We start from the raw sequence: 26,380 nt of genomic DNA on the forward strand, positions 1-26,380 counted from the left end.
ATAGCTAGTCACTAAAAATCAAGACCACGATCTTAACTGTTCTTCTCTAGCCTCATAGAGATTAAATGGTATTTCATTATCTCCTCTGCCCCTTCCCAATTCTCCTCATTCCAACAATGACCCCAAGCCTCAGAGCACCACTTCTCAAAAAAACTGATTAGAGTGCAGCTAGCACCTAATACTAGGACATGCTTCTCAAAATGCACATGCTCAGAACACCCTTGGACCAAGAATTAGAATCTCTGCTTTGGATAATGGTTGATTACAAAAAAAATCTCCTGATTCACCAAGTCTAACCAGAACACTTCCCACATATATACTATCAGGGTTAAGGTAACCCTACAATTTATCATACTAACTGGGGTATTTCTGAAAGTGAAAGGAAATGCCATTAACAATGACACTAAGACAAAAGATAAAAACCAGGATGTATGGTCAAAATAGGTTCCTGTGTTATGCCGCACCTTTGAAAACTTGGCTAGTTTCAGTACTACTTTCAACTTAGGAGTTCACTAACATTATCCTAAAATGTAGTACAAGAGTATTACACTAAGAGTTGAAAATATAAAGAAACATAAGATCCACACCCAGTCCTGGTGCCCAGTTCAGCTGGGAAGAAAGGGGATGTGACAAGACGCTCTAAGTACCAGGGAATAAATACAAGTCTCTCAAAAGACAGATGTGCACCAAAAGCTTTTCAAGATGTAGGATTTAAAATGGGTCTCAAAGGAGCACTATTGATTGGTGGATGAAAATCACTCGAGACCTTGAGAGAAGGTAAACAAAGATGCAGTGCCTAGAAGCCCATGTTATGGCCAGGGGATGGGAAGCAGACCACTTCTGCTAGAGCACAGCTTTTATACATTAACAGAAGATAAAGATAAGTTAGGAACCAAAGGAAGAACATTTTGATGGACACCCACTAAAATTCCTGAGGAAATTCCATGATCAAAAAGCAGCCGTGGGACTTCTCTGATGGTCCAGTGGTTAAAAACCTGCCTGCCAATGCAGGGGACAGGGGTTCGATCCCTGGTCTGGGAAGATTTCACATGTAGCAGGGCAACAAAGTCTGTGGGCTACAACTACTGAGCTGGAGCTCTGGAGCCAGCCAGTTGCAACTACTGAAGTCTGCACGCCCTAGAGCCCGGGCTGCAACAAGAGAAGTTACCACAGTGAGAGGCCTGCACGCCGCGCCTGGAGAGCAGCCCCCAGTCACCGCAACTAGAGAAAGCCAAGAGTGCCCAGGGGAGATGAGAAGGGAAAAAGACACAAGGGTGAAAAAAGAACACGCACTCCACCAACACAGTCACACCAGACATTTTTAAAAGGAAACACTAAATGGAAAGAAGAGTCATTAGGAGAAAGAAGAAACACTTCAGGAATGTCAGCAAGAAGCTGAACGTAAAGAAATATAAGGAAGGCACTTAAAAAATAAATTAAAAATAAGTCACATGAAGAAAACATTAACAGCTAGATTATCAAATAGCCTTAGAAAATAAAACAGAAGAGAAAAAGACAGATTACAAACAGATGGAAAAAATACAAAAAAAAGACAGAAAAGTGGGAGATATGGTTCAGTAAACTAAACATAAATGGGCAGACAGATAGTGGATAAGAAAAGATGACAGAATTCAATGGGCTTTAAAAAAAAAAAAACACCTCTCAGAAACAGCATGAGGTTAATAATTAGAGACACAAGATAAATGAAAAGGCCCAGTTTGAGGCAGTGGGCTAGCAGAAAAATCCCATTTTTATTTTCAGATTTTCCTGTAAATAAAACTAAACTCACTAATAATGAAAAGATCAAAAGAATATGTAAAGAAACGTATTTGCCGGAGAGTGTGTATATGCACATGTTAAGATCATACAAAAAGCTTAAATTCAGTATAACATTTCAGAGTTTAGGGGGAAGTATAAAAAAGTAAAACGCTACAGGAAAAAAATAATTTTTGTATAAAAGACAATTTCATATGTAGTAAAATCATACATATTTGGTCATAATAGATTTTACATAAGAAGTCTATTACAAATTATATATTACTGGAAGCAATGCTACACAAAAATATTTTTATTAAAATATTATGATTGGATATCATTACAGTGTCGAATCTAGACCAGGAATTTGCAACTGGAAGCGTTAATCCTTTCCCACTGCTGTTGTTCAGTCTCTAAGTTGTCTCCGACTCTTTGTGACCCCATGAACTGCAGCATGACAGGCTTCCCTGTCCTTCACTATCTCCCAGAGTTTGCTCAAATTCATGTCCACTGAGTTGGTGATGCCAACCAACCATCTCATCCTCTGTTGCCCCCTTCTCCTCCTGCCCGCAATCCTTCCCAGCATTAGGGTCTTTTCCAGTGAGTTGACTTCTTCCCATCAGGTATTGGATACTTCCCAAAGTATCGGAGCATCAGTCCTTCCAATGAATATTCAGGGGTGATTTCCTTTAGGACTGACTGGTTTGATCTCCTTGCAGTCCAAGGGACTCTCAAGAGTCTTCTCCAGCAGCATATTCCAAAAGCATGAATTATTTGGCTATCAGCCTCCTTTATGGTCCAACTCTCACATCTTTACACGACTACTGGAAAAACCATAGCTTTGACTACACAGACCTTTGTCAGCCAAGTGATGTCTCTGCTTTTTAATACGCTGCCTAGGTGTGTCATAGTTTTCCTTCCAAAGAGCAGACGTCTTTTAACTTCATGGTTGCGGTCACCCCCTGGACATTTGGAGAAGGGAGCAGGAGCTGCGTCCTGGTGGCCACAGTAACTGGGAGAGGCCCTGCCAGCATGAAGCTCAAAGATACTCAGTGTCTTCTAAAGCAAAGCACGTGCTGCTGCGCACCAAGTTGCTCCAGTCGTGTCTGACTCTCTCCAACCCCACAGACTGCAGCCCACCAAGATCCTCTGTCTACAGGAGTTTCCAGGCAAGAATACTTGAGTGGGTTGCCATTTCCTTCTACAGGGGATCTTCCTGACCCAGGGATCTTCCGCGCATCTCTTACATCTGCATTAGCAGGCGTGTTCTTTACCACTAGTGCCACTTGGGAAGTCCAAGGCAAAGCACAACGCAGTCCAAAATGCCGAAGGGGACACTGATAAGAAACACTGTAGATGGACAGAGAACACTGCTTTTCTTGTATATTTAGATAAAATAAAGTTCATTTTTAAATTTAATTCTTGTGATTAATTTGATTCTGATAAAGGTCTCTGCATTCCACCTTAATCTATTTTAATTGAAAATTTAACAACAGACATATAGTTCTAATATAGGAATTTCAGTTACTAAGACATTGATTATCCCTTCACAAATTAAGATAGGGCCAGGAGAATATCTTATGTTTAAAGCGACAGCTTCAAGAAGTATTCAGTTTTCAAAATAATACCTAGGGCAATGGTTGAGTTGAATAACACCTTTGCATTGTTACCACCAAATATGTCCATGCAACTTCTATGCATGCAAAGTTTCCTAACAGCGGCCATATACTGAAGGACCGCAATTGAATGAAAGAGAACAAATACAAGTTCATGAATCAGAAAAGGATAGGTAACCAACTCACTATTTTGAAAAGGAGCAAAAAAATAAATCTGATAAACAAGAGGAAAAATTAAGCACTTATTCTGCCGTCACTATAGAACTTACCAGACTGGTAACCAAATAGAAGATGTGGGCAAGTTTCTCTTTAGACAAGTATTCCAGTGGCTACCAGCATCACAAAAACACAACCAGATTTTCAGGTGTTTCCTGATGAAATAGTTCACTACCACCTATGAAGCAGTTTTGTCAAAAGAAAAAAAAAGGGGGGGATGGTAATCAATCCTGAATATCCAGTACCTAACTCCCAAATTTACAGGAAACGCTGAACAAAAAGATACTAAACTTTGCCGTCAGAGTGCAACAAGCAAAATCCAGACTTAAAAACTCAGCCCTGTTTCATTTAAATAATCTGCAAAAATGAAAAGGGGAAACACAAAAACAAAAACAGAAAGAATTTAAAGATTGGATGATATATAAAACACATCAACCAATTACAATGTGTCTATCTGGATACTGATTCAAATTACCTTTGAAGAAGGAAGGTAGACAATCCTTAAGACATTTGTAAATTTGAACATGACTGATTTAAGAATTTTGATGACATTTTTAGATGTGTTAGTGGCACTGGGTTAAGTTAAAAGTCTTTATCCTTTGGAAATGCACCTGAAATATCTGTTCTTTAAAAATTCAGATTAAATGATGTCTGAGATTTGCTTAAACATGATATAGAAGGGTGAAATGATTGGGGTTATAGATGACATAAGATTGGCCAAGAGTTGTTAACAATTGAAACTAGGTGAAGGCTACATTGCTATTTATCACACTAACCTGTTTACTTCTGTAGATGTTCCAAGTTCTCCATAATAAAAGTTAATTAAAAAAAATTAAGAAACCTCAGCAGGAGGGAAAAGTGATCATTTGCAACATGTTTATTTAGGGCTTATAAAAGAAAATGAATACTTAGCATAGTCCTCTAATGGATATGGGGATATAAAGCATCTGGGAGGATATAACAGAAAGGTCTTTAAAAATTTTAAACAGACACTGGTGTAAATAAAATAAAGAAACTCTAAAGGTACACTAGTTAAAACTGTCATTGAATTCCACATGGTCACATGCATCTAAAGTTGTGTTCAAACCATTCAAATGCCACATTTTCCCCTCTTTGTGATTGAAGGTAAATTTACTTCAAGTATACATATTACAAATCCAACAAATATCACCAATCTCCTTAGAAACAAGTGTGAAACAAAAAGAAAAACATAAAGCCAAGGCCTTAAGATGCCCTCTAAATTTTGTTGTTACTACTGTTTAAATTGAGAAGACTACAGAAAGCAGCATGAAGCCATAAAAAACATGTAGCCACAATCTTCTGAGACGGATTCTCTTGGGGACCCTAAATAAATGGATTCTTGACCTACTAAAATTTAATGTAAAAAAATGATCCATTTGTAAAGGACCCATAAGATTGTAAATGGCAAACAAACTACAAATAACCACCCTTAGAAAGGGAATGAATGGTGTTTATAAAAAGCAAGTCCCGTGGATGTAAAGGGAGAATCATCATGATGATTTATAAGTAAAGGAAAATAAAATAAAAAGGTAACAAAATTCATGTTTCCCTAGGCCCTTCACTCAGACCAAAACATGTGGAGCTATACTCCCAAAAGCAATTTCAGACTAGAGATGTCTTTATTTTTCCCCAGACAAGCTAGAAGTTAAACAGAATGACAAAGTATATTTACTCTGGGACAGTGAAGCAGGAAAGAAACTTCAGACTGGCAGAACTGGTCCAAATCCCTCCAAAATAGGCAGAGAGAAAAAAAGAGAGGTAGATTTAAAGTCATTCCTTTGCTCAAAGAAAAGCCTTACACAAGGAACTACGAGTCAGAGAACAAAGATGTGCCTTCTCTGTTATGATCATATTCATTCCCTGACCTTCTTCCTTACAAGGAAAGAGAGAAGAGAGCTGAGCTGGCAACTTGGGGAATGCTCCCTAAAAAAGAAAATGATTCTGTCTGAATGATTAAAAAAAAAAAAAATACACTAATGCAAGCCTAGCACCCCCAAGGCAAAGAAGAAAACTCTTCTTTCTCCAATTCACCAACTGAACCTCATTTGCCAGGTTCTAAAACCATGGAGTATGCTGGATCCTTCAAGAGACTATAAGCAAAAAGACGGGATACACTCACACTAGGAATGCACCTACAGACCATGAAACAACTCTGAATGCTTTTACCAGATTTCTCAAGCAGCAGTGTACAGAAGCAAAAAGTGCTTACATTTACGTCAAAACTAAGCCTAGATTTTTGCCCTGGAGCTGTTAAGTATATATATGCACTACATGTGTGACAACTCTCAGATTACCTTTTGAAACCTTAACAAGAATGATACTTCATAGGATTGTTTTGGGAATTAAATAAAATAGCATATTAATAGGCACTATAGTATGCAAATCCAGTACAGTGTCAGGCTGGGTGCTTAATTATTTCCTCTTTCTTTTTCTGAAGTGAGAATGAAAGTTGCCTGTTCATGAACAACATACAATTTGTACAAAATATAGGCAGAGAAATTTCTCTCTAAATATCCATATGCTCCCCAACATTTTCCAACCACCTTGAGGTCACATGATTAAATCCATATCTTAACTTTCAGACCAAAGCACTTACAGCCAGCACATGACCCTCCAGTTATCCTGCCTGGACATGTTGAAAATGGCAGAGCTACAAGTTGTAGGCTGCATAGATACCAGCCAACACATGGAAGAGCTACCCAGGAGCCCAACATATGTTGAAGTTAATGCAACACAAAACAGCTTAGCAAAATTTAATATCTCCTTTTATAGCCTGCTGCTACTGCTAAGACACTTCAGTCGTGTCCGGCTCTGTGCGACCCCAGAGACGGCAGCTCACCAGGCTCTCCCGTCCCTGGGATTCTCCAGGCAAGAACACTGGAGTGGGTTGCCATTTCCTTCTCCAATGCATGCAAGTGAAAAGTGAAAGTTAAGTCGCTCAGTCCTGTCCGACTGTTAGCGACCCCATGGACTGCAGCCTAACAGGCTCCTCCGTCCATGGGATTTTCCAGGCAAGAGTACTGGAGTGGGGTGCCATTGCCTTCATATGCATACATAATGATGGCGAGTCCTATGCTTAGGTATCATGGGCTTCCCCAGCGGTTAAGTGGTAAAGAATCTGCCTGCAATGCAGGAGCCCCAGGAGGCATAGGTTTGATCCCTGGGTGGGGAAAATCCCCTGGAGAAGGAAATGGTAGCCCACTCCAATATTCCTCCCTGGGAAATTCCATGGACAGAGGAGCCTAGCAGACTATAGTCCATGGAGTCTCAAAAGAGTCGGACACGACTGAAGCAACTTAGTATGCATGCATGCTTAGGTATTAAAGGATATCTTCCTTTCTGTGTAATTTGGTATGTCCAGAATGAACAGAATAGTTAAGAGAGAATACTGATAGCAAAGTAGAAAAATAATCCAACATACACAGAATAACTTAGAAACCGATACTTATAGTTTCACCTCAAAAGGAGAAAAAAACTCTAAAATCAAGAATCTAAACTCTTTTCTGGTTAATCATACAGGTTAGACAATTAAAAAAAAAAAAGCAATGATCCAAAAATAAAAGCTGAGAGACTAAAAACAGCTATGAGGAAACAGGTAAAAGAAAGAAAAGCAGAACAAGCCTTTAAACACCCTTGCACCGTGTAGTAAAACAGCTGGCGTCACTTGTCACTGTCACAGTAGCAGTACAGGGCCACAACTGCTCACCCAAATCCTGCAATATCCCAAAAGCTCTCAAAATCAAAGACTGAAAAATAATTTGGCAGCAACACCAAACAGGAACTAACCTGAAACTATCTGTAGTGCCGATTTATCCCACTTAGTGAGAACATTCATACAGTCTGGGTGTAGAAATATGAATGTGTTTGATTATGGAGTGCTGCCCCAGATCCCACTGGCAGTGTTATATAAACCACATCACATTCCCTTTCTAAAATCTGAAAACTTTCACATTCTGAAACATTACTGGCCCCACAGGTTAGAAATAAAGGACTGAGGACTTGTAACAATAATAGGATAATCTCTGTATTGTCTTAATGATAAAAATCAAAATCAGATGAAGAGCATGGCTTTCTAAACTGTTTGCAGTTCAATGTACGGTATCAAACTGAATTTTGATGATTTCCCAATGGTTATTTACACTCGATGATACTTCAGTATTTCTAGTAGCACACAGATATAACCAGCCTAAACCTAAATCATGAAGAGGGTATAATGAACAAGTAGGAAACTAGTTAATTAATTAAAAATATTGCTATAAGTATTTCTGGCCTCAGTAGACCATACTTTAAAAGGTATTCAGTGTAGCCATAAACTACAGCACAAGAGCAGTGGAAGATGGGGCTACCAACTCTCAGGAAAGTACAGGAGAATGTATATGCACTAGGCATCACTACTGAGACAGGAAAATAATAATAAATGAACTATGTAAAACTTAAAGAGGCAAGGTATTGGAATTAACATCTACAGCAGGATTTTTCAACCTCTACTGACATTTTAGGCCAGATAAAATCTTTGTTGGAGGGGGTGACCTAGGTATTACAGGGTATTTAAGAGCATCCCTGACCTCTATTCACTAAATCATTAATAGCAGCTCCTCTTCCCCCAGTTGTGAAAAGTCTCTAGGCATTGCCGATTGTTCCATAGGACAACTGGAGTGCAGTGTGAGAAGAAGAAGTCAAAAATCGCCCCCAGTTGAGAACTGGGGAAAGAGAAATATTAAAGGTTTAAAGATGTTTCTTCTTCTTGATTCTAAAATGCCAAATAAGCTACCCTGTTAAAGCCGTATAGAAAGGGGAAGGAAAAATCTTTGTAGTTCTCTAGATCTACAGGTGGTTTTATTCTGTTTTTAATCTTAATTTTATAAGAAAGCCGAGAATGGCAGATCAAGATCCACTGGAGCACCCCTGTACTCTAAGGAACAATGACTTGTTGATCTTCTTATAACTAAACATATCCATCTGTTGTTACAGCTACTCATTCAAGGAGGGAATATATACCAGCTGGTTATCTATAGAAAGGAACAAAACAATTTGAGTCTTGCACGTAGCTGCAAAGTAACCACGAAACTTTTTAAACGCACAGTTTTCACCCACCTTCTGATTACATTATCTGCACTGAACTTAACAGATCCCTAATAAAAATGTGACCTGTTGAGGGCGAAGAATATTATTTTCAATTATACCATTCCTTTGGAAAAACTTTTCAGTCACAAAGTACTGAATCTTTCTGCTACACCGGCATGTGTGAGGGAAATAACGAGCTTTACTGCAAACCAATTTCTTTTTAATAATACAAATGGCAGCCAAATACCTCTGAACAATCATATTAAAAATATGGGGATTTCCCCAGTGGTTCAGTGGTTAAGACTCTGCCTTCCAATGCAGAGTGTGCAAGTTCAATCTTTGGTTGAGAAACTAAGATCTCACATGCTTTAGTGTGAAGCCAAAAATTAAAACACACACAATTATGAAAAAGTAAAGAATATATGGGATATTTCATAGATCTCCAATCCAAAGTCATTATTTTGTCTAGAATTTCTATCCCTGTCAATTTGACAGACCAGTTGTAAAACCCCTTCAGTCAGGGTAGTTCTGTACTTATCTATTTTACAAAGTGAGCATCCAACAAAGATTTAATTTTTATAAAAAGGCCATTACAGGATTTTTTTCAAGAGTTGAAAACAAAAGGGCTAGATGATTAATGAAACAATTTTGTTTTATGAAATAGAGTACCTTCACATAGCACATTTTGGCTAACATACACAATAACAACCAATGTAAACATAAAAAAGAAAAAGCAATCTATCCATATGTGTGGGAGGATTTAAAACCAAGTATTATATAAGCAACCAATCTATGTAGATTCACATGTCACTTTCATCATGACCTGCCTTCATATGTCAACTAGAGAAAGCTTCCAAAATCTCTTAGATCACAGAGAAGGAAAGAATGTTATGTTCAGATAACTAGCAAATTATATCAATTCAGAATCAATTTTACAAAATTATTGATATAATCTCATTCTCAGTAAAACTATGAATTCCTATAATGGAATACTAAAAAAGAAAACGTATCACCACTATTTAAAAGTAGTTTATTATAATCCACTGGACAGAACATTCCCTGCTGAATTAGGTTTCATTAACCATTAGCATATTTCTTTAAAGAGGATACACTATTTGTTCAACCTTGCCCAGTGTTCTTAGGTTTATTTTCTTTTTTACTCAAGTTCCAAGGAAATGCTTTTAACTAGCTCCTGACACTCCCAATAGGTGCAGAGCTGATTAAGATAAAATTATTCCAATAGTTGGATGCTGATGCACTAGAGAAAATGCCAGCAAAAGTGAAGACATACTGCTAAGCTAGCTCTTTAACCACGCCTCAACCACTTTATCGACCCAATTCACATTAAGGAATTTCTAAACATATAAACTCATCTAATCTTCACAACAAATTTATAAAGGGGGTACAATTTTAACCTCTTATTATAGAGATAAGACACAGAGAGACAGAAATATTCCATAACTTATATAAGGTAACACAGCTATTAAGTGCCAGAGCAGGGACTTGTACTCAGTCCAGCTCAAGCATCAGTGCTTTTCCAACCTTAAAATACACACAATCCATCTGGAAATCTAGTTGAAATTCAGATCCTGATTCAGTACTTTTGCAGGGCGGGTACGCAAGATTCTACAGTTCTAAAATCTCACCTGTGACGCAGATGCTACTGGTCTGAAGACCACCCCTGAGCAGCAAAGTTCTATCTTCCCTAGAAATGGTGCAAGGTGGTAGTAATCCGCAAAAGGAGGCAGAGCTCATCCACAGACAGTTGGCTTATGAGTAAATCAGGGCTTCCCAACTACTGGTTTAGAACTTAATTGCTTTTGTTCATTTTTTAGAAAGAAGGAAATGAGCAAAATTTGCAAGCATCATAGCACCCACTTTCAGGTTCCGTATGTTAATACAATAACTTGGTACTGTAACGCCTCCCTCTCAATAAGGCCTTTCTAACATCCAAAAACTATTTACAATGTCCCTGAATGTCTACTTTAATATGGGTTCAATCTGAACATATTAAAGCATATTTTTAGAGCATATTTTTGTACTATCTCAGGAAAAGAATTAAAGAGATGAGTTAAAAATCCAGCACCTTTCTAAACTTCCACCACCTGTCAAGTCCTGAAAGGACACCCTCTGGGGAACAGATGGAACATAAATGTCTTATAGCACATCGCTCAATTCTACTTAATAACTTTCTCGAAAAACAGATAAGGAAATGCACATAATACAATCTCCCTTCATTCTCACTGGTGCATCAACTCTTCACACTGTAATCTAGAATAAAGAATATAAATTGAAGCCACTAAGTGTTATATCTGTAAATGCTTTGGCCTAAAGCATACCAATACCTAAAAACTGAAATGCCATCAAATCATTGGAAATAACATTTTATCACATGTTTATACTATCAGGAAAAGAAATATCAAAACTACCCAAATATATTTAGACAGGTTAAAGCCACACACTTAATTCAGTAATTAAGTCTATCCTATGATCACCCTGGGTGTATACATATTTGACACAGCTATATAAATACCTAAAAAATATTTTATTAACTAAACACAGGAAAAGATTTAAGAAAAAATCTTGTCTGAGTAATTTTGATTTTGTTGAGTTTTCTTGTATTTCATTCAAGTTTTTTTCTCAATGTACACAGACGTACTTTACATTCTTCTCTGAAAAATTAAAATGTATCACATACTTTGACAAGCTTGTAAAAATCATATTCAAAACCATAATGGAATTCTGATTAGTTAACTACACATGAAAGTCAAAATAATTAGGTTTCATAGATTTCGGACAATACGAATTCACATATTTTCTAGAATTTATTAATAGAGTCCCACTAGTAATTATAACATAAATTAACAAATTTAAACTGTACAATCACCATAAAGCTAAAATTCTCACCTGTGAATTACAAGAACACCACGAATACGTATTTGACACAAAGGTAAAAATAAATTAGCTGTCAAAAATCCTAAAAATGTCTCCACTAAACCTTACTATTCCAAACTCCTGCTCAAGAACAAGACCTAGATGTTCTTCCACCCAAAAGAATCTGAAGACTTACAGAAAAACACATAAAAATATGTGAATATTTCACTTGTCCAGCATATGAAAGAAGACTGTCCCCAAACTAATAAAAACAAAAACAACTTCTCCGGTCTCCTACTAAGACTGATATTTTCTCTTTTTTTTTTCCCCCTCTATTAATCACTCACACAGTCACAAAAGAACTCATACATTAAAAGCAGCAGAGAACTGAAAGGTGTCATTTGCAGTAGTTAACAGTGATCGCAGGTTGTGAGGAGGGAAAGCACAGATTATATATGTGTGCCAAGTTACTGCTCAACGAGCAAGCCCAAAGGATGACCATTTCACCAGTCTAATCACTAAATGTGAAGCATTATTTCATGGACTGAAAGGAAATATGGTATATAAAGAGAAAAATAAAAGCAAATTAAACTAAACTTTCTGTCTCTAAGACAGACTATACTTCCTCTCCAATAATCGTCAGTGACCTTGTGGAAACATTCCTGGGTTAATGGGCAGAGCACATTTCAGCCACTGCAGCACTACTGCTCGCAGGGCATCCAGCACGTGTCTACTGGGCCGACCAGATTCACACACAAACACCATTTAATAGTTTGTGCCATTTGCAGAAAATCAACAAAAACCTTTAAAAAATGTTTGACCTTATATGTAATTTTAAAACAATAAAGACTTTTGAACCCATAGATCTTTACATCTTCTATAATGAGAAATACCAGAATACACTCTCCATGTTAAATAATTCTTCCAGAGAGCAAATTTAACCTGACCTCCCTAAATGGCTACAGATTTGACACACCATTTAGAAGCCTGAAAGGAAATACTGATTTATTTATTCTCTAAAGCAGTGCTGTTCAACAGAAATACAACATGTGCCACATATGTAATTTTAAATTGTCTAGTAACCGTATTAAAACAGGAAAACAATAAATTAATTTTAAAACATTTTACATACCGAAATAACCAAACCCCAACATATCAAAATATTAGTATTTCAACATGTAATAAATATTTTTTGAAAATCAGTAAAATATTGTGCATTCCTTTCTTCATATTGTTTTCAAAATCTGATGTGTATTTTACACTTACAGAACATCTCATTTTGGACTACAACCGAAGTGGTCAACAGCCACAAGTGGTTAGTGGCTGCATTACTGGAGAGTGCAGCTAGCTCCTGAGTACTACTTTGATATCTGACATACTACTATCTGTTTAAAATTAGCTCACATTCATGTTTCCGTTTTGAACTGAAATGTCTGATTACAAATATTAATATAAGCAAATAAACATCAGATCACCTTATCAGAGGACCCAGTTAACATACACAGTAAGAAGCGGTTGGATTATATCCTATTATATCTCAAGTAGATTTCAGAAATAGGTCTGATCACCACTAGTGAACACAACTTGTAGAAAAATATAGGTAGGACAAGAAAACACTTTCATATCAAACTGTAACACTGCTTTATTTCTAGTAGCCATTCTGGTTTCTGAGTACCTATCTGCATGCAAATTATCTACAAGGCAGTTTTTCTAAGTTTGATGAATTTTGGAAGTCATACAGTCACAGATGAAAAACTGAGCGCTAAGAGGAATTTAAATAATATTTCAGGGAAACAATTCAAACCAATTACTTTTAATGCACCTTATACCAACCAACAATCTTAAAGCATTCTATGTGAGTTTCACTGAAATGACTTCTTCCCACAAATTCCAACTCATTCACTATCTTTTATACACATATTTCTAGGACCAAAAATACTAAGGATTTTCCCAAGTAATTAAACCATCTGATTAAAATGTAAATAATTCCAACAATGCATTTTCTAGAAAACAGCAGCTAAAACCATTAGCTTAACACATAAACTCTGTCCTAAAGGCAAGTTACTGAATAAATCAAACAGAAACAACTATACTCCTGTTTACTGCATTTACATTTTTGTAACACCACATTCAGCAATTTCTAAATTTGGAAGGTCAGTTCAGATTGCACACAAGCAGTAACTTTACAGCTTAGCAAAATTTTAGAAGTTTCTGCAATATACTTCTGAATAAACATACTACAGAACTATTACAAGAGAGTAAAAATCAGCACCATTCATACTAATCCCAGCAAGAAGCAAAAATCAATATATTCATAAGTTCAAAACGTATGATACACTCTAAAAAGGTTTTTTTTTCCTCCCAAATTTATTTGATTCACCCAAGACAATTTTTGTTCAATCCACTTGCAAAGCTGAAAAGAAGCAAGTGTAGTCTCTTCTGCAGCACAAATATCCAACAACGATACATGAATCTCTGGATATTTTTCCACAATTTGAAAATTAAAACAACACAATTTGTTTCTTACCTGCAGTTAGGAGGAGGATCAAGGGTTATTTCAGCTAGCTCCTTCTGAATTCTGTTAGTGAAATGAGAACAGACAAAAAGGATTTGAGAGTCTACAGAATAACCGGGAATCACACTGCCCTCTACCACCATGCAGTTAAATGCAAGGCTGGCTGCGCCCTCAGTAATGCTAACATGGCTGCTCCCTCTTTGTTCTCAGAGGCATAACCCAAATCCCTTAACAGAAACTTCGCAGCTTTTTTTCTCACTTGCTACTGTAAGTAATTAAGACATTCACACCTGATTTGAGAACTAGCCCTCCACTTGTACTCAGAAAAGGAGGTAAAATGTATTTTAAAGCACTTTTTACCAGAGAAATTCTCTTTTCAAGCTTATATGCAAATGAGACAAGAAGGGAGGAGGGAAAGCACTAGAATATTTGACAATGACTCCAAGACACTTTACCAAGGTAAAAATTAACAAGCTACTGCAAGTGCACGTTAATAATTTTGACAATATTTTACCTGTCAGAAAAAAGTTTGAAATTTACAAATATTTTTACCAGTGAAAAACTTTCAAAGAATTCTGATATCTGTATTGAAGTAAATCTGTTTCTCCCCTGACCTTAAGTACAGCACTTAAATTTAATAAATTTGGGAGAAAAGATAGACAGCCTTGAGGTAAGAGGAAAAAGAGCAGTTCTTATTTTATTCAAATTTATAATGCTTTCAAAACTTAAGATATGTTTAATATGTTCATCAACAAGACTGTAAGAAACTGAGGAGGATTTTAAATTATCTCATGGACTGCTGTTATTTCATAAAATATTCTAGTTATTAACACTTGATTATTGATACAATAGAGGTGAAAATCCACAGACTCACTAACACAACGCCAACATTTGATCAGCTTTTATATTTTCTTTTTCTTTTGGTTGAGATCAACAAAAATCAATAAAATGTCGATATCGACTAATGCTATAGGCACACCTGATGTGTAATTACTAAAATTCACAGGTATTCCACTTACTACTACCATTGATTGGAGTCCCATTGACAGCATCTTATTTTCACTATCACAGAAATATAAATCAACAGAAAACAAATGATCTTTCACTTATACCCAACAAAATATGCTTCTCCTGCTGTTGAGTATTAACATGTCAAGCATATCCACAAATTTTAGAGTGAAGAGGCATAATGGCAAACTTCTCAATCACCAAGCGCCACCTAACATGTAAAGGGCTACTTTTCAGTTTTACCTACTCTCACGAGGACACAGAGGTATGACCATAGCTTAATTAGAAAAAGTAAAACCTGAGATGAATGACTTAAAGTCACGCTTCTAAAAACTGAAAACAGACCTGAAGTACAATTTTAAAATCTGCCTTCAAACACAGCCAAGGCCCTGAGTTGAAAAATTTTCTAGCAAACATGACCATTTCTGATCATTAAGTTTCATGAAGAGAGGCACTGATCTCTCGAAGTGTCACCTTCAATGAAGATGAATATAACTCATAAAAAGACAACATCCTCAAATGTACCAGCTAATCTGGGATCACCAAATTTTCCTTGCCAACTCCTTAATCTGTCAGATGTTACTCCAATCTCTACTCAAGGACACTCTCTCTGAAGTTACCAAAGCACAGAACAAGTTTGCTTAAAAGTCTAATTCTAGGGAGGTGGCTTATATACCACCTAAAAAGAATGACAACTCATTCAAGTCCAAACAACACCGATAGCAAAGGAAATATTTTTGAACTACTGCTACTGATGTTAAATCAACAAAAGCGTCCATTTGGAAGACAAACGGACAACGTGCTTAGTCCTTTTTTTAGAGGTTACCTTTTAGCACTAGTGGATAATTTAGCAGTGGTTTTGCTAGAGAGTTTGGTGTTTTTCTTCTGCTGGGTGGCAGAAGGTTTTCTTTCTTCTTGTTCTTCAGGCTCTGGAGCGGCTGGGTCTCGCTGGTCTGCATCTGAGCTACCGCTGCTGGTGCTGGGACTCTCATCATCGGATCTCTGCCGATCACTGGACATCTTGGTGAAGTTATTTCTTGGAAAACTTTTTAAAGAAAAAAACGGGGAAAGAAAGGAAATGTAAGTCTAAGGAATAAACCAATAGCATTTTCTTCTCTTAATCTTCACCTAAAATCGTGTTTTAATGAAAACGCTTCAAAAGTGTTCACACTTATCTCATCGTACAGCAAGGTTACAGGGGAGGTGATGTGTCTCACAACGGCAGCGTTCAGGGATTTACCGAACTCAAGTTAGAAAACCCACTCACATTTTTTTCCATCCCTTGGACAATCTATCAATTGTCTACTTTCTCAGAAGGCATGAAACAGATTTGCCAGGGAACTTAGGGAACGAGCATTAATAACATATGACACACTGTAAATAACAGATCTCGCTGAAAAATGTTAAAAAGTCACTAATAACGTCTAAATATTTATACACTGACATTGGTCAAAGCTACCAAATTCCTTTTCCGAGAGGAAAACATACCCTGTTAATCGCCCATATGCTTATTTAAGGTGGTGATTCCTCCTCTGTGCACGTAAGCCTTTAAATACAACACTTAGGAATTTAAAAAATCAACTAACAAGCTGTTCTGGCCACGGCTAGCAGCGAAGATTCATCCGGCCAAGACCAAGCTGCCACCCTGGGAAAAGCAGAATTCAAACTGCACCTTCTGCAAAGCTCCCCATGCCATCAAGGTTCCTCGCTCAATTTTTACATCACGGACCGACATTTTGTCCAAAATAACCAAAAAAAAAAAAAAAATTTTTTTTTTCAGAGGAAAAACAAACAAACAAAGCCTCAAGAAGTGCAACAAATTTCCGCGCCCGCCGAGGCGAGCCGCGGCCGGCGGCGGCCACGCAGCTCGGCGGCCCTTTGTGGGGAGGGCCGCGCGGGGGCCGCGGGCAGCGCTCGCCGCGCCGGGCGCCAAGTGATGCGAGCAGCCCGGCCGGCCCCGCGGCGGCTCGCGGACACCGGCGGCGCGGGCGCCCGGCGCGAACAAAGCTGCCCGCCCCCGCCCCCTCCCCCACCGCCGCCGCCCCGGCCGCCCCCCACGCGGCCCCCCGGCCCCGCCGCCTTACCTCGGCCGCCCGCCCGGCCCGCTCGCGCGCCGCTACGGTGTGGGGGAGGGAGAGAGAAAAAAACCCTTCCTTAAGGAAATGGAGGCAGCTGGGGGGGGGGGAAAGGGGGGGGAGGGAAAAAAAGAAGCCGAGGAGGCTCTGGCCGGGGAGTGTGGAACATTGAAAGTCGGAGGGGGTTGTGCAGTGCCGGGCTCCGGCCGGAGGGTGGCGCCGCCCAGCGCCTTCGGAAAAAAGGGGGGGTGGGAGCCCGGCTGGGCGAGGGCGCGAGCTCCCGGCGAGGCTGAGGGGACGCGGGAGACCCCCGCGCGCTGTGGCCTCCCGCCGCCGCCGCCCGGCTCGGCTCCTCCCGGCCGCGCAGTCAGCAAGTTCCGAGGCGAGCGCGGGGGGAGGGGCGGGCGCGGCGACGGCGCGCGCTCTCGCTCGCTGCTTGCCTGGCGGAGGGGCGCGCGCCGCCGGCGGCCGGCGGGCGCGAGCTGTTCCCGCGCGCTCCCGCGCGGTCTCTCCGCGCCTCCCTTCACCCGGGGGGCGCACGCGTCCGCCCGCGCGCGGCCCGGACAAAGAGCGCGGCGGGGACCCGGCGGACTGGCCCCTGCCGCCCTTGGCCGCGGAGCCCTTGCCGGAGAAGGCGGGGGCGCGGGCGCCGTCTCGCGGGGCCGCTGTGCCGCGGGGTGGCTTCCGGCCTGAGCCCGCCTCCGGAGCGAGGCTGCCCATTGGACTACCCGCCCCCACAGGCTGGAGCTGGGGTCATGCCCGGGCTGGCCCACTCCCCTCTTCCAGCGCACTGGCCAGCGTAGTCCACGGAGACCCCATGCCTGGGCAAGGGCCTGGGTCGCGTGGCCGGTAGTCCCCCACTGCTCTGGAAGATTGGAGACTAATGGGTGTCGTTGACTAGGCCAGGTACGGAAGCAGAGGAAAGCTGCCACCTGCCCCTCCTGAGAGCTCACGGGGCAAGATGAGGTCTTGGACACTGAGGGAAGAAAAAAGGATTTCGAGACCAGGTGGTCAGCCTCTGTTTCTCTTTGGCCCTCGGCCTTCCAAAGAGAAAGGTCCTATGGATGCTTTCAAAACTTAAAAATTCAAAACGATCAAAGTGAAGAGGAACGTAAGGAGGGTTCATACCTGATGCTTTGCTAGATTCTCTTCTAATGTGCATACTAGATACCAGTTCTGGAGAGCGAAATCCCTAAGTGGTACTGAGTCAGAATGTCCACACAGAAAAGCTGCAGACGGGGGATAGTGAAGGTTAGTTTTGTTCTGCCATTCTCAGTCTCCAGGTGGACTCTGCAGCTTTTGCCTCGGGGAACAAAGTGGCCAGAAGTACAGAAACTTCCTGTTTGCAGCCCAGACCTTCTCCAGCTCCTGAGAACTTGCTCCAGTGATGGAGCCCCAAAGGAATTTGTGGATTCCTCTCCCACAAGTGTCAGGGGCAGGGGTGCTGGGAGAATGTGGAGTTCACAGAGAATGGCAGAGTCATAACAGATGAAATAGAATTAAAGGAAAAAAGAAAAAAAGGCTGAGTGAGCCAATATGCTTATTTTTCCTCCAAATAGAAAAGTTTTGGTAAAGGATTGCTTAACAATTCTAATGAGTAAGTTACATTTCTGTGATTTTTCCTAAGACACAATCATTCAGTGAACATTTTGGAGGTCTATGCCCCAGGTGCTGGGCGCAAAATTTACTCATTCAACTACTGTGTGACTAAAGCCACATCTCTCTACTCTGTGTTAGAAGCAACGGATCCAGAAGGGGAACAGGTAATTAAAGTGCACCAGGTTGGCTAGAAGGAAGGACACTAGTCAGAACGAATATGAAGTCTCAGATGTTGAAGACAGAGCATAGTGTGTGTGTTGACAAGCAGTTTGATTGGGCTGGATTAAATTGTACTTGTGGAAAGAGCTTGTTAGTGAAAATACCGGCAGAAGGTTCTCCCAACTTTTACACTGTGCTAGCAAAAGCCAACCAATTTGGAGTTTGGATTTTTCTCTGTTTGGAATGTGAAGTTGTGAAAGGAAAGCTATATATTTAAAAAAAAAAAAAAGGATTGTTTTAGGAAATCTAATATCACAGAAGTAGACTGAAGGCCCAAAGGCCATGGACTGATGAGGTTTGGGTGGAGCTGGGAGATAAAAGATATTTAGTTATGTTTTGGTAGCATTTTCCATGATAGAAGAAACAATAGTGAACTGAAAAGCAAGGCAACTAGATTCTAATCTCATTTTACTGGATTCATGTGACCTCAGGCAAGTTACATTTTCCAATTAAATCTTTCTCCTCTCATGGCTCAAAAATTTCATGATTCTTCAATGTGTTTGAAGTCATGGAGTTCCACACAATACTCACACAACAGAATACTTAGGAACTACCGAATGCTAAGAAATTGGAGTGAAATCGAGGTGCTTCCCTTACTGAGCTCATTGTATAGTGGGACAGCCAGAAATGTAGACTACAGAATGAGAAGAGCTACATTAAAGGAGTGAACAGAATGAGTGATGTATTAATAATTATTAATTAAAAATTAGTCATGGAATAAATTATTAATTAAACTTGAGGTTATGTATGGGTCAAAAAAAGTAACAACGAACTGGGCCTGAAATGATCATTAAGTGATAATATAACCAGTGCTCTGGGCAAATTATCTAGGACATAATAAGTGTTCAATAAATAGTACTCAGGAAATGGCAACCCACTCCAGTATTCTTGCTTGGAGAATCCCATGGACAGAGGAGCCTGGCAGGCTACAGTCCATAGGGTCGCAAAGAGTTGGGCAGGACTGAAGCAACTGAACATGCATGAATGCACAAAATTGTTAAAGTCACCAGAAAGAAAATGAATGGTTCTGTCGAGGTTAGGGACATTAGGCGCATGCCCCTACAATAGTAGGTAAGCAGCTGCTTTTACCCTTGAAAATAGGAACCATGTCTTATATGCATCATGTCGGCATACAGAGTTTGCCTAATGCAAATTATTCTATAAAGTATGCAATAAAAATTTTCCTGTATGACCCCTCAAAATAGTACGACAAAGTAGACTTCAGCTACTGCAAGAAGATGGTTCCTTCTTGGTTTCCTCTTTTTCTGTTCTTGGTATGGGGTCCTGCCAGCTTCTAGCTCACAGATCTGAGAAAGTCAGAAGTAAGAGGAAAGATACAAAATTCAATATTGCCATGAAGACCTCTTCTTCCCTTCCTCTCACAAATGCCATGACCTAAAGTAACTGGTCATTACGAGGAGAGACAAGGCAGGTTCCAGAATCCTTTAGACTTCCCTGATTTGGGAATTGCTTTTTCCCATGCTTTTCAGTAGGTCTCAGTGTTATACATGTACATAAGTATGTGTGTGTATAACCAAGAATTCTATAGGAATACACATTTGATTTGCTTAAGTTTCTGAAATGAGTAATTATATAAACTATAGAGGGGCCACAGATCTTTTAAAATCACTCACCACGGCCAACAACATACCTTATACACAATGGATGTAGAATACTTGTTACTTTGCTTTGCTGCTTTCATTTATTTCCTTCCGCACAACAACCTTTCTCAACATCCTTTCCTTTTACCCTTCTTTTTTTTTAGGCTGTTTCAGATGTTATCCAGTTATGTGCATGCATTTGTCCTCTGGCTATAAAATTATCTTTCTCTATCCATTAAAAAAAAAAAAAACAGATTTTGGTTTATTAGGAAGTCATTTCTTGGCCTGGGCTTAGTTTAAGAAGCCAAGGTTGTCATTGTTACTCTCAGTGTCTCTGGGCCTCCAGAGTCCAATGTGCCGATTGGCATCTAATGCGCCCCCATTGTGTCGTGCGTACAAAACCTGCCGTGTGCCATAGGCTGGACTGGAACCTGGAAATGGGAAGACGGCTTAAACCTCTATTTGACTTCAGGGCACGAAAGCTCAGTGATCATTTTCTCCTTTCCTCCTTTGACATAAGTCTGAGGAAGAGTATATATACCAAAAAGGGCTATGTCTTTATTCCATAAAGAGCTTGTCCACATGAAATGAAAGCATAAGCACCTTAATAAGGCAAAAGGCATGAACAGATAATTGTTTTTTTTTCCTTTAGCCACACCGTGGGGCTTGTGGGATTCTAGTTTCCAGACCAGGCATCCAACCTGGGCCCTCTGCAATGGAAGCGTAGAGTCCTGACAACTGGACCACTAGGGAATTTCCTGAACATATAAATTTTAAAAAGAAATACATTTATTTAACCTTATTTAAAAAACACACACACACACCACCACAACATTGTAAAGTAATTGTCCTCCAATAAAACACACATATACAACTCAATCTCGCTCAGTTCAGTTCAGTTGCTCGATTGTGTCTGACTCTGCGATCCCATGGACTCAACCTTGCTAGGCAGCAAAAAAAGGGAAAATTAAAATGAAATACCTACCAAAATAATGAAAACAATTTTCAGTGTTTACAATTATTGCTGGCAGATTCATTAAAAAAAAAATTCCCATTGTCTATTTTCAGTAGCATGAGAGTTGGTACTAGCTGTTTCAAAAACAACTTCAAAGTTTGTGTCAAGTCTTAAATATGTCCATGTCCTTTAACCAAATTACTCCATTTCAAGAAATGTATCTTAAAAGGTACTCTAACTACAGAAAAAGTAACATTGAAAAATTGGGAGTTCTCTGGTGATTCAGTTGGTAAAGAATCTGCCTGCAGTGCAGGAGACCTGGGTTCAATCCCTGGATCAGGAAGATCCCTTGGAGATGGGAATGCAAACCACTCCAGTATTCTTACCTGAAGAATTCCATGGACAGAGGAGTCTGGCAGGCTACAGTCCATGGGATCAAAGAGTCAGACACAACTGAGCAACTAACACACAACTATAGGAAAATGACTATAGAAACTGATTCACCCAATGAAATTTGCAGTTATTACAGTAATTCATATGAAGATTATGCAAAACTACAAAAACAGATTATGATAACATAATTTATTATTATTATAATAAATGAAGGCAGGATTTGTTTATTTTGTGAAACCAGAGCTTGACTTAATGCCTAGGAAGAAAACTGGCAAAATAAGTGCTCAGTAAATATCTGTGCAAAATATGGCACAAAAATGAATTTGTACATATCTTTACAACTAGCAAGACCAAAATATATGAAAGGAATGTACTCTAAAAGGTTAACTATGCTTATATTTTAGAGCAACTATGAAAAATCTTTTAACTCTTTTTTTATTAATTTTCTTCTTTTAAATAAGCAGGTACTACTTTTATTACAAACCTGTATGCAGGTCAGGAAGCAACAGTTAGAACTGGACATGGAACAACAGACTGGTTCCAAATAGGAAAAGGAGCACATCAAGGCTATATATTGTCACCCTGCTTATTTAACTTCTATGCAGAGTACATTATGAGAAATGCTGGGCTGGAGGAAGCACAAGCTGGAATCAAGATTTCCAGGAGAAATGTCAATAACCTCAGATATGCGGATGACACCTCCCTTATGGCAGAAAACAAAGAAGAACTAAAGAGCCTCTTGATGAAAGTGAGAGAGGAGAGTGAAAAACTTGGCTTAAAGCTCAACATTCAGAAAACAAAGATCATGGCATCCGGTCCCATCACTTCATGGGAAATAGATGGGGAAACAGTGAAACAATGTCAGACTTTATTTTTTGGGACTCCAAAATCACTACAGATGGTGACTGCAGCCATGAAATTAAAAGACGCTTACTCCTTGGAAGGAAAGTTATGACCAACCTAGACAACATATTAAAAAGCAGAGACATTACTTTGCCAACAAAGGTCTGTCTAGTGAAGGCTATGGTTTTTCCTGTGGTCATGTATAGATGTGAGAGTTGGACTGTGAAGAAAGCTGAGTGCCGAAGAATTGATGGTTTTGAACTGTGGTGTTGGAGAAGACTCTTGAGAGTCCCTTGGACTGCAAGGAGATCCAACCAGTCCCTCCTAAAGGAGATCAGTCCTGGGTGTTCATTGGAAGGACTGATGTTGAAGCTGAAACTCCAAAACTTTGGCCACCTGATGCAAAGAGCTGACTCATTTGAAAAGACCCTGATGCTGGGAGGGATTGGGGGCAGGAGGAGAAGGGGATGACAGAGAATGAGATGGTTGGATGGCATCACCGACTCAATGGACATGGGTTTGGGTGGACTCCGGGAGTTGGTGATGGACAGGGAGGCCTGGTGTACTCCGGTTCATGGGGTCGCAAAGAATCGGACACCACTGAGCAAGTGAACTGAACTTTTATAATGAGAAAAAATGATATGAATAAATACAGAGGGAAACATTTGGTGAAGATTGATACTGTTTTAACAGTTTTCTAATTTGTTATTTTTATAAATTAAAAAAATGAAAATTCAAGTGGACTTTCAGATTGTCAAAAGTTTTTAGGTTGATAGAAAAAATAGGAAAGACCATTTTTAAAACTGTTAAAAGGCTGTGAGAGGGGTTGTTGTTCAATCACTAAGTTGCGTCTGATCTTGATTTATTTCCTTGCAGTCCAAGGGACTCTCAAGAATCTTCTCCAGCACCACAATTTGAAAGCAACAATTCTTTGGCACTCAGCCTTCTTTATGGTTGAACTCTCACATCCTTACATGACTACTGAAAAAACCATTGCTTTGACTAGACAGACCTTTGTTGGTAAAGTGATGTCTCTGCTTTTTAATATGCTGTCTTGGTTCGTCGTAGCTTTCCTTCCAAAGAACAAGTGTCTTAATTTCACGGCTGCAGTCACCATCTGCAGTGATTTTGGAGACCAAATAAATAAAGTCTCTCACTGTTTCATTGTTTCCTCATCTATTTGACATGAAGTGATGGGACCAGATGCCATGATCTTAGTTTTTTGAATATTGAGTTTTAAGCTAGCTTTTTCACTCTCCTCTTTCATTTTCATCACAAGGTTCTTTAGTTCCCCTTAACTTTCTGCCATTAGAGTAGTGAAGTGAAGTGAAGTGAAGTTGCTCAGTTGTGTCCGACTCTTTGCAACCCTGTGGACTGTAGCCCACCAGGCTCCTCTGTCCATGGTATTCTCCAGGCAAGAATACTGGAATGGGTTGCCATTTCCTTCTCCAGGGGAATCTTCCCAACCCAGGGATCGAACCCGGGTCTCCTGCATTGAAGGCAGATGCTTTAACCGCTGAGCTACCAGGGAAGCCCAGTAGAGTAGTAGCCTCTGCATATCTGAGGTTGTTGATATTTCTCCTGGCAATCTTGATTCCAGCTGGTAATTCATCCAGCCTGGCATTTTGCATGATGTACTCTGCATATAAGTTAAATAAGCACGGTGACAATATACAGAGTTGATGTACTCCTTTCCCAATTTTGAATTAGTCAGTTGTTCCATGTCTAGTTCTAAGTGTTGCTTCTTGATCACATACAGATTTCTCAGGAGACAGGTAAGGTGGTCTGATATTGCCATCTCTTTAAGAATTTTCCACAGTTTGTTGTGATCTACACAGTCAAAGGCTTTTAGTATAGTCAATGAAGTAGAAGTAGATGTTTTTCTGGAAGCCCCCTGCTTTCCCCATGATCCAGCAAATGTTGGCAATTTGATCTCTAGTTCCTCTGCCTCTTCAAAATCAAGCTTGTACATCTGGAAATTCTTGGTTCACATACTGCTTGAAGACTAGCTTGAAGGATTTTGAGCATAACCTTACTAGCATGTGAAACAGGCTCAAAGAGAACAATGTTTGGCATTCCCCTTCTTTGGAATTGGAATGAAAACTGAACTTTTCCAGTCCTGTGGCCACTGCTGAGTTTTCCAAATTTGCTGGCATATTGAGTGCAGCACTTAACAGCATCCATCATCTTTTATGATTTTAAATAGTTCAGCTGGAATTCCATCACCTCCACTAGCTTTGTTCATAGTAATGCTTCCTAAGGCCCACTTGACTTTACGTTCCAGGATGTCCAGCCCTAGGTGAGTGACCACACCACTGTGGTTATCCAGGTCTTTGAGACATATCTTGTATAGTTCTTCTGTGTATTCTTGCCACCTCGTCTTAATCTCTTCTGCTTCTGTTAGGTCCTTGCCATTTCTGTCCTTTATCATGAGCATCTTTGCATGAAATGTTCCCTTGGCATTTCCAATTTTCTTGAATAGATCTCTAGTATTCCCTATTCTATTGTTTTCCTCTGTTTCTTTGCATTGTTCACCTTAGAGGGCCTTCTTATCTCTTCATGCTATTCTTTGGAACTCTGCATTCAGGTATATCTTTTCCTTTCTCCCTTGCCTTTCAGTTTTCTTTCCTCAGCTATTTATAAAGCCTCTTCGGACAACCACTTTGCTGTTTTGCATTTCTTTTTCTTTGGGATGGTTTTGGTCACTGCCTCCTGTACCATGTTATGAACTTCTGTCCATAGTTCTTCAGGCACTCTGTCTACCAGATCTATCCCTTGAATCTATTTGTCACTTCCACTATATAATCATAGGGATTTCATTTAGGTTATATGTGAATGGCCTGGTGGTTTCCCCTACATTCTTCAATTTAAGTGTGAATTTTGAAATAAGGAGCTCATGATCTGAACCACAGTCAGCCCCAAGTCTGATTTTGCTGACTGTATAGAACTTTTCCATCATTGGCTGCAAGAACATAATCAATCTGATTTCAGTATTGACCATCTAGTGATGTTCGTGTGTAGAATCATCCCTTGGGGTGTTGGAAAAGGGTGTTTTCTATGACCAGTGAGTTCTCTTGACAGAACTCTATTATCATCTTTGCCCTGCCTCATTTTGTACTCTTAAGTCCAAACTTGCCTGTTACTCCAGGTATCACTTGACTTCCTACTTTTGCATTCCAATCCCATATGATGAAAAGGACATCCGTCTCTCTCTCTCTCTTTTTTATTTGGTATTAGTTCTAGAAGGTGTTGTAAGTCTTCATAGAACTGGTCAATTGCAGTTTCTTTGGCATTAGTGGTTGGTGCATAGACTTGGATTACTTGTGATGTTGAATGGTTTGCCTTGGAAACAAACCTAGATCATTCTGTTGTTTTTGAGATTGCACCCAATTACTGCATTTCAGTAGCTTCCCTGTTGGTTCAGATGGTAAAGAATCTGCCCACAACATGGGAGACCCAAGTTTGATCCCAGGGTCAGGAAATCCCCTGGAGAAGGAACTGGCAACCCACTCTAGTATTCTTGCCTGGAGAATCCCATGGATACAGGAACCTGGAGAGCTAGAGTCCAAGGGGTCACAAAGAGTCTGACATAACTAAGCAACTAACATACACACACACACTGCATT

General features: G+C 39.7%; 1 protein-coding gene across 6 annotated transcripts in view; it reads right to left on the reverse strand.

Moving 5' to 3' along the window:
- The window catches only part of UBE2E3 (ubiquitin conjugating enzyme E2 E3), a 91,964-nt gene extending 74,355 nt beyond the window's left edge, over nt 1-17,609 (reverse strand). Inside the window, exons 1-3 of one of the 6 annotated variants that reach the window (XM_070802807.1) lie at nt 17,585-17,609; nt 15,896-16,114; nt 14,074-14,124 (exon numbers count right to left, since the gene is read on the reverse strand). In XM_070802807.1, the coding sequence (XP_070658908.1) occupies nt 14,074-14,124; nt 15,896-16,089 (245 nt within the window). In that variant the 5' untranslated portion in view covers nt 16,090-16,114; nt 17,585-17,609. Of the gene's footprint in view, nt 1-14,073; nt 14,125-15,895; nt 16,115-16,557; nt 16,715-16,741; nt 16,923-17,153; nt 17,479-17,584 lie in introns of those variants that run through there. The other 5 variants (XM_070802790.1, XM_019969890.2, XM_019969880.2 and 2 more) reach the window with 5 other exon arrangements.
- Nucleotides 17,610-26,380: the final 8,771 nt, after the last annotated feature.

Source organism: Bos indicus, chromosome 2, assembly GCF_029378745.1.
Source record: "Bos indicus isolate NIAB-ARS_2022 breed Sahiwal x Tharparkar chromosome 2, NIAB-ARS_B.indTharparkar_mat_pri_1.0, whole genome shotgun sequence".
Taxonomy (NCBI): domain Eukaryota; kingdom Metazoa; phylum Chordata; class Mammalia; order Artiodactyla; family Bovidae; genus Bos; species Bos indicus.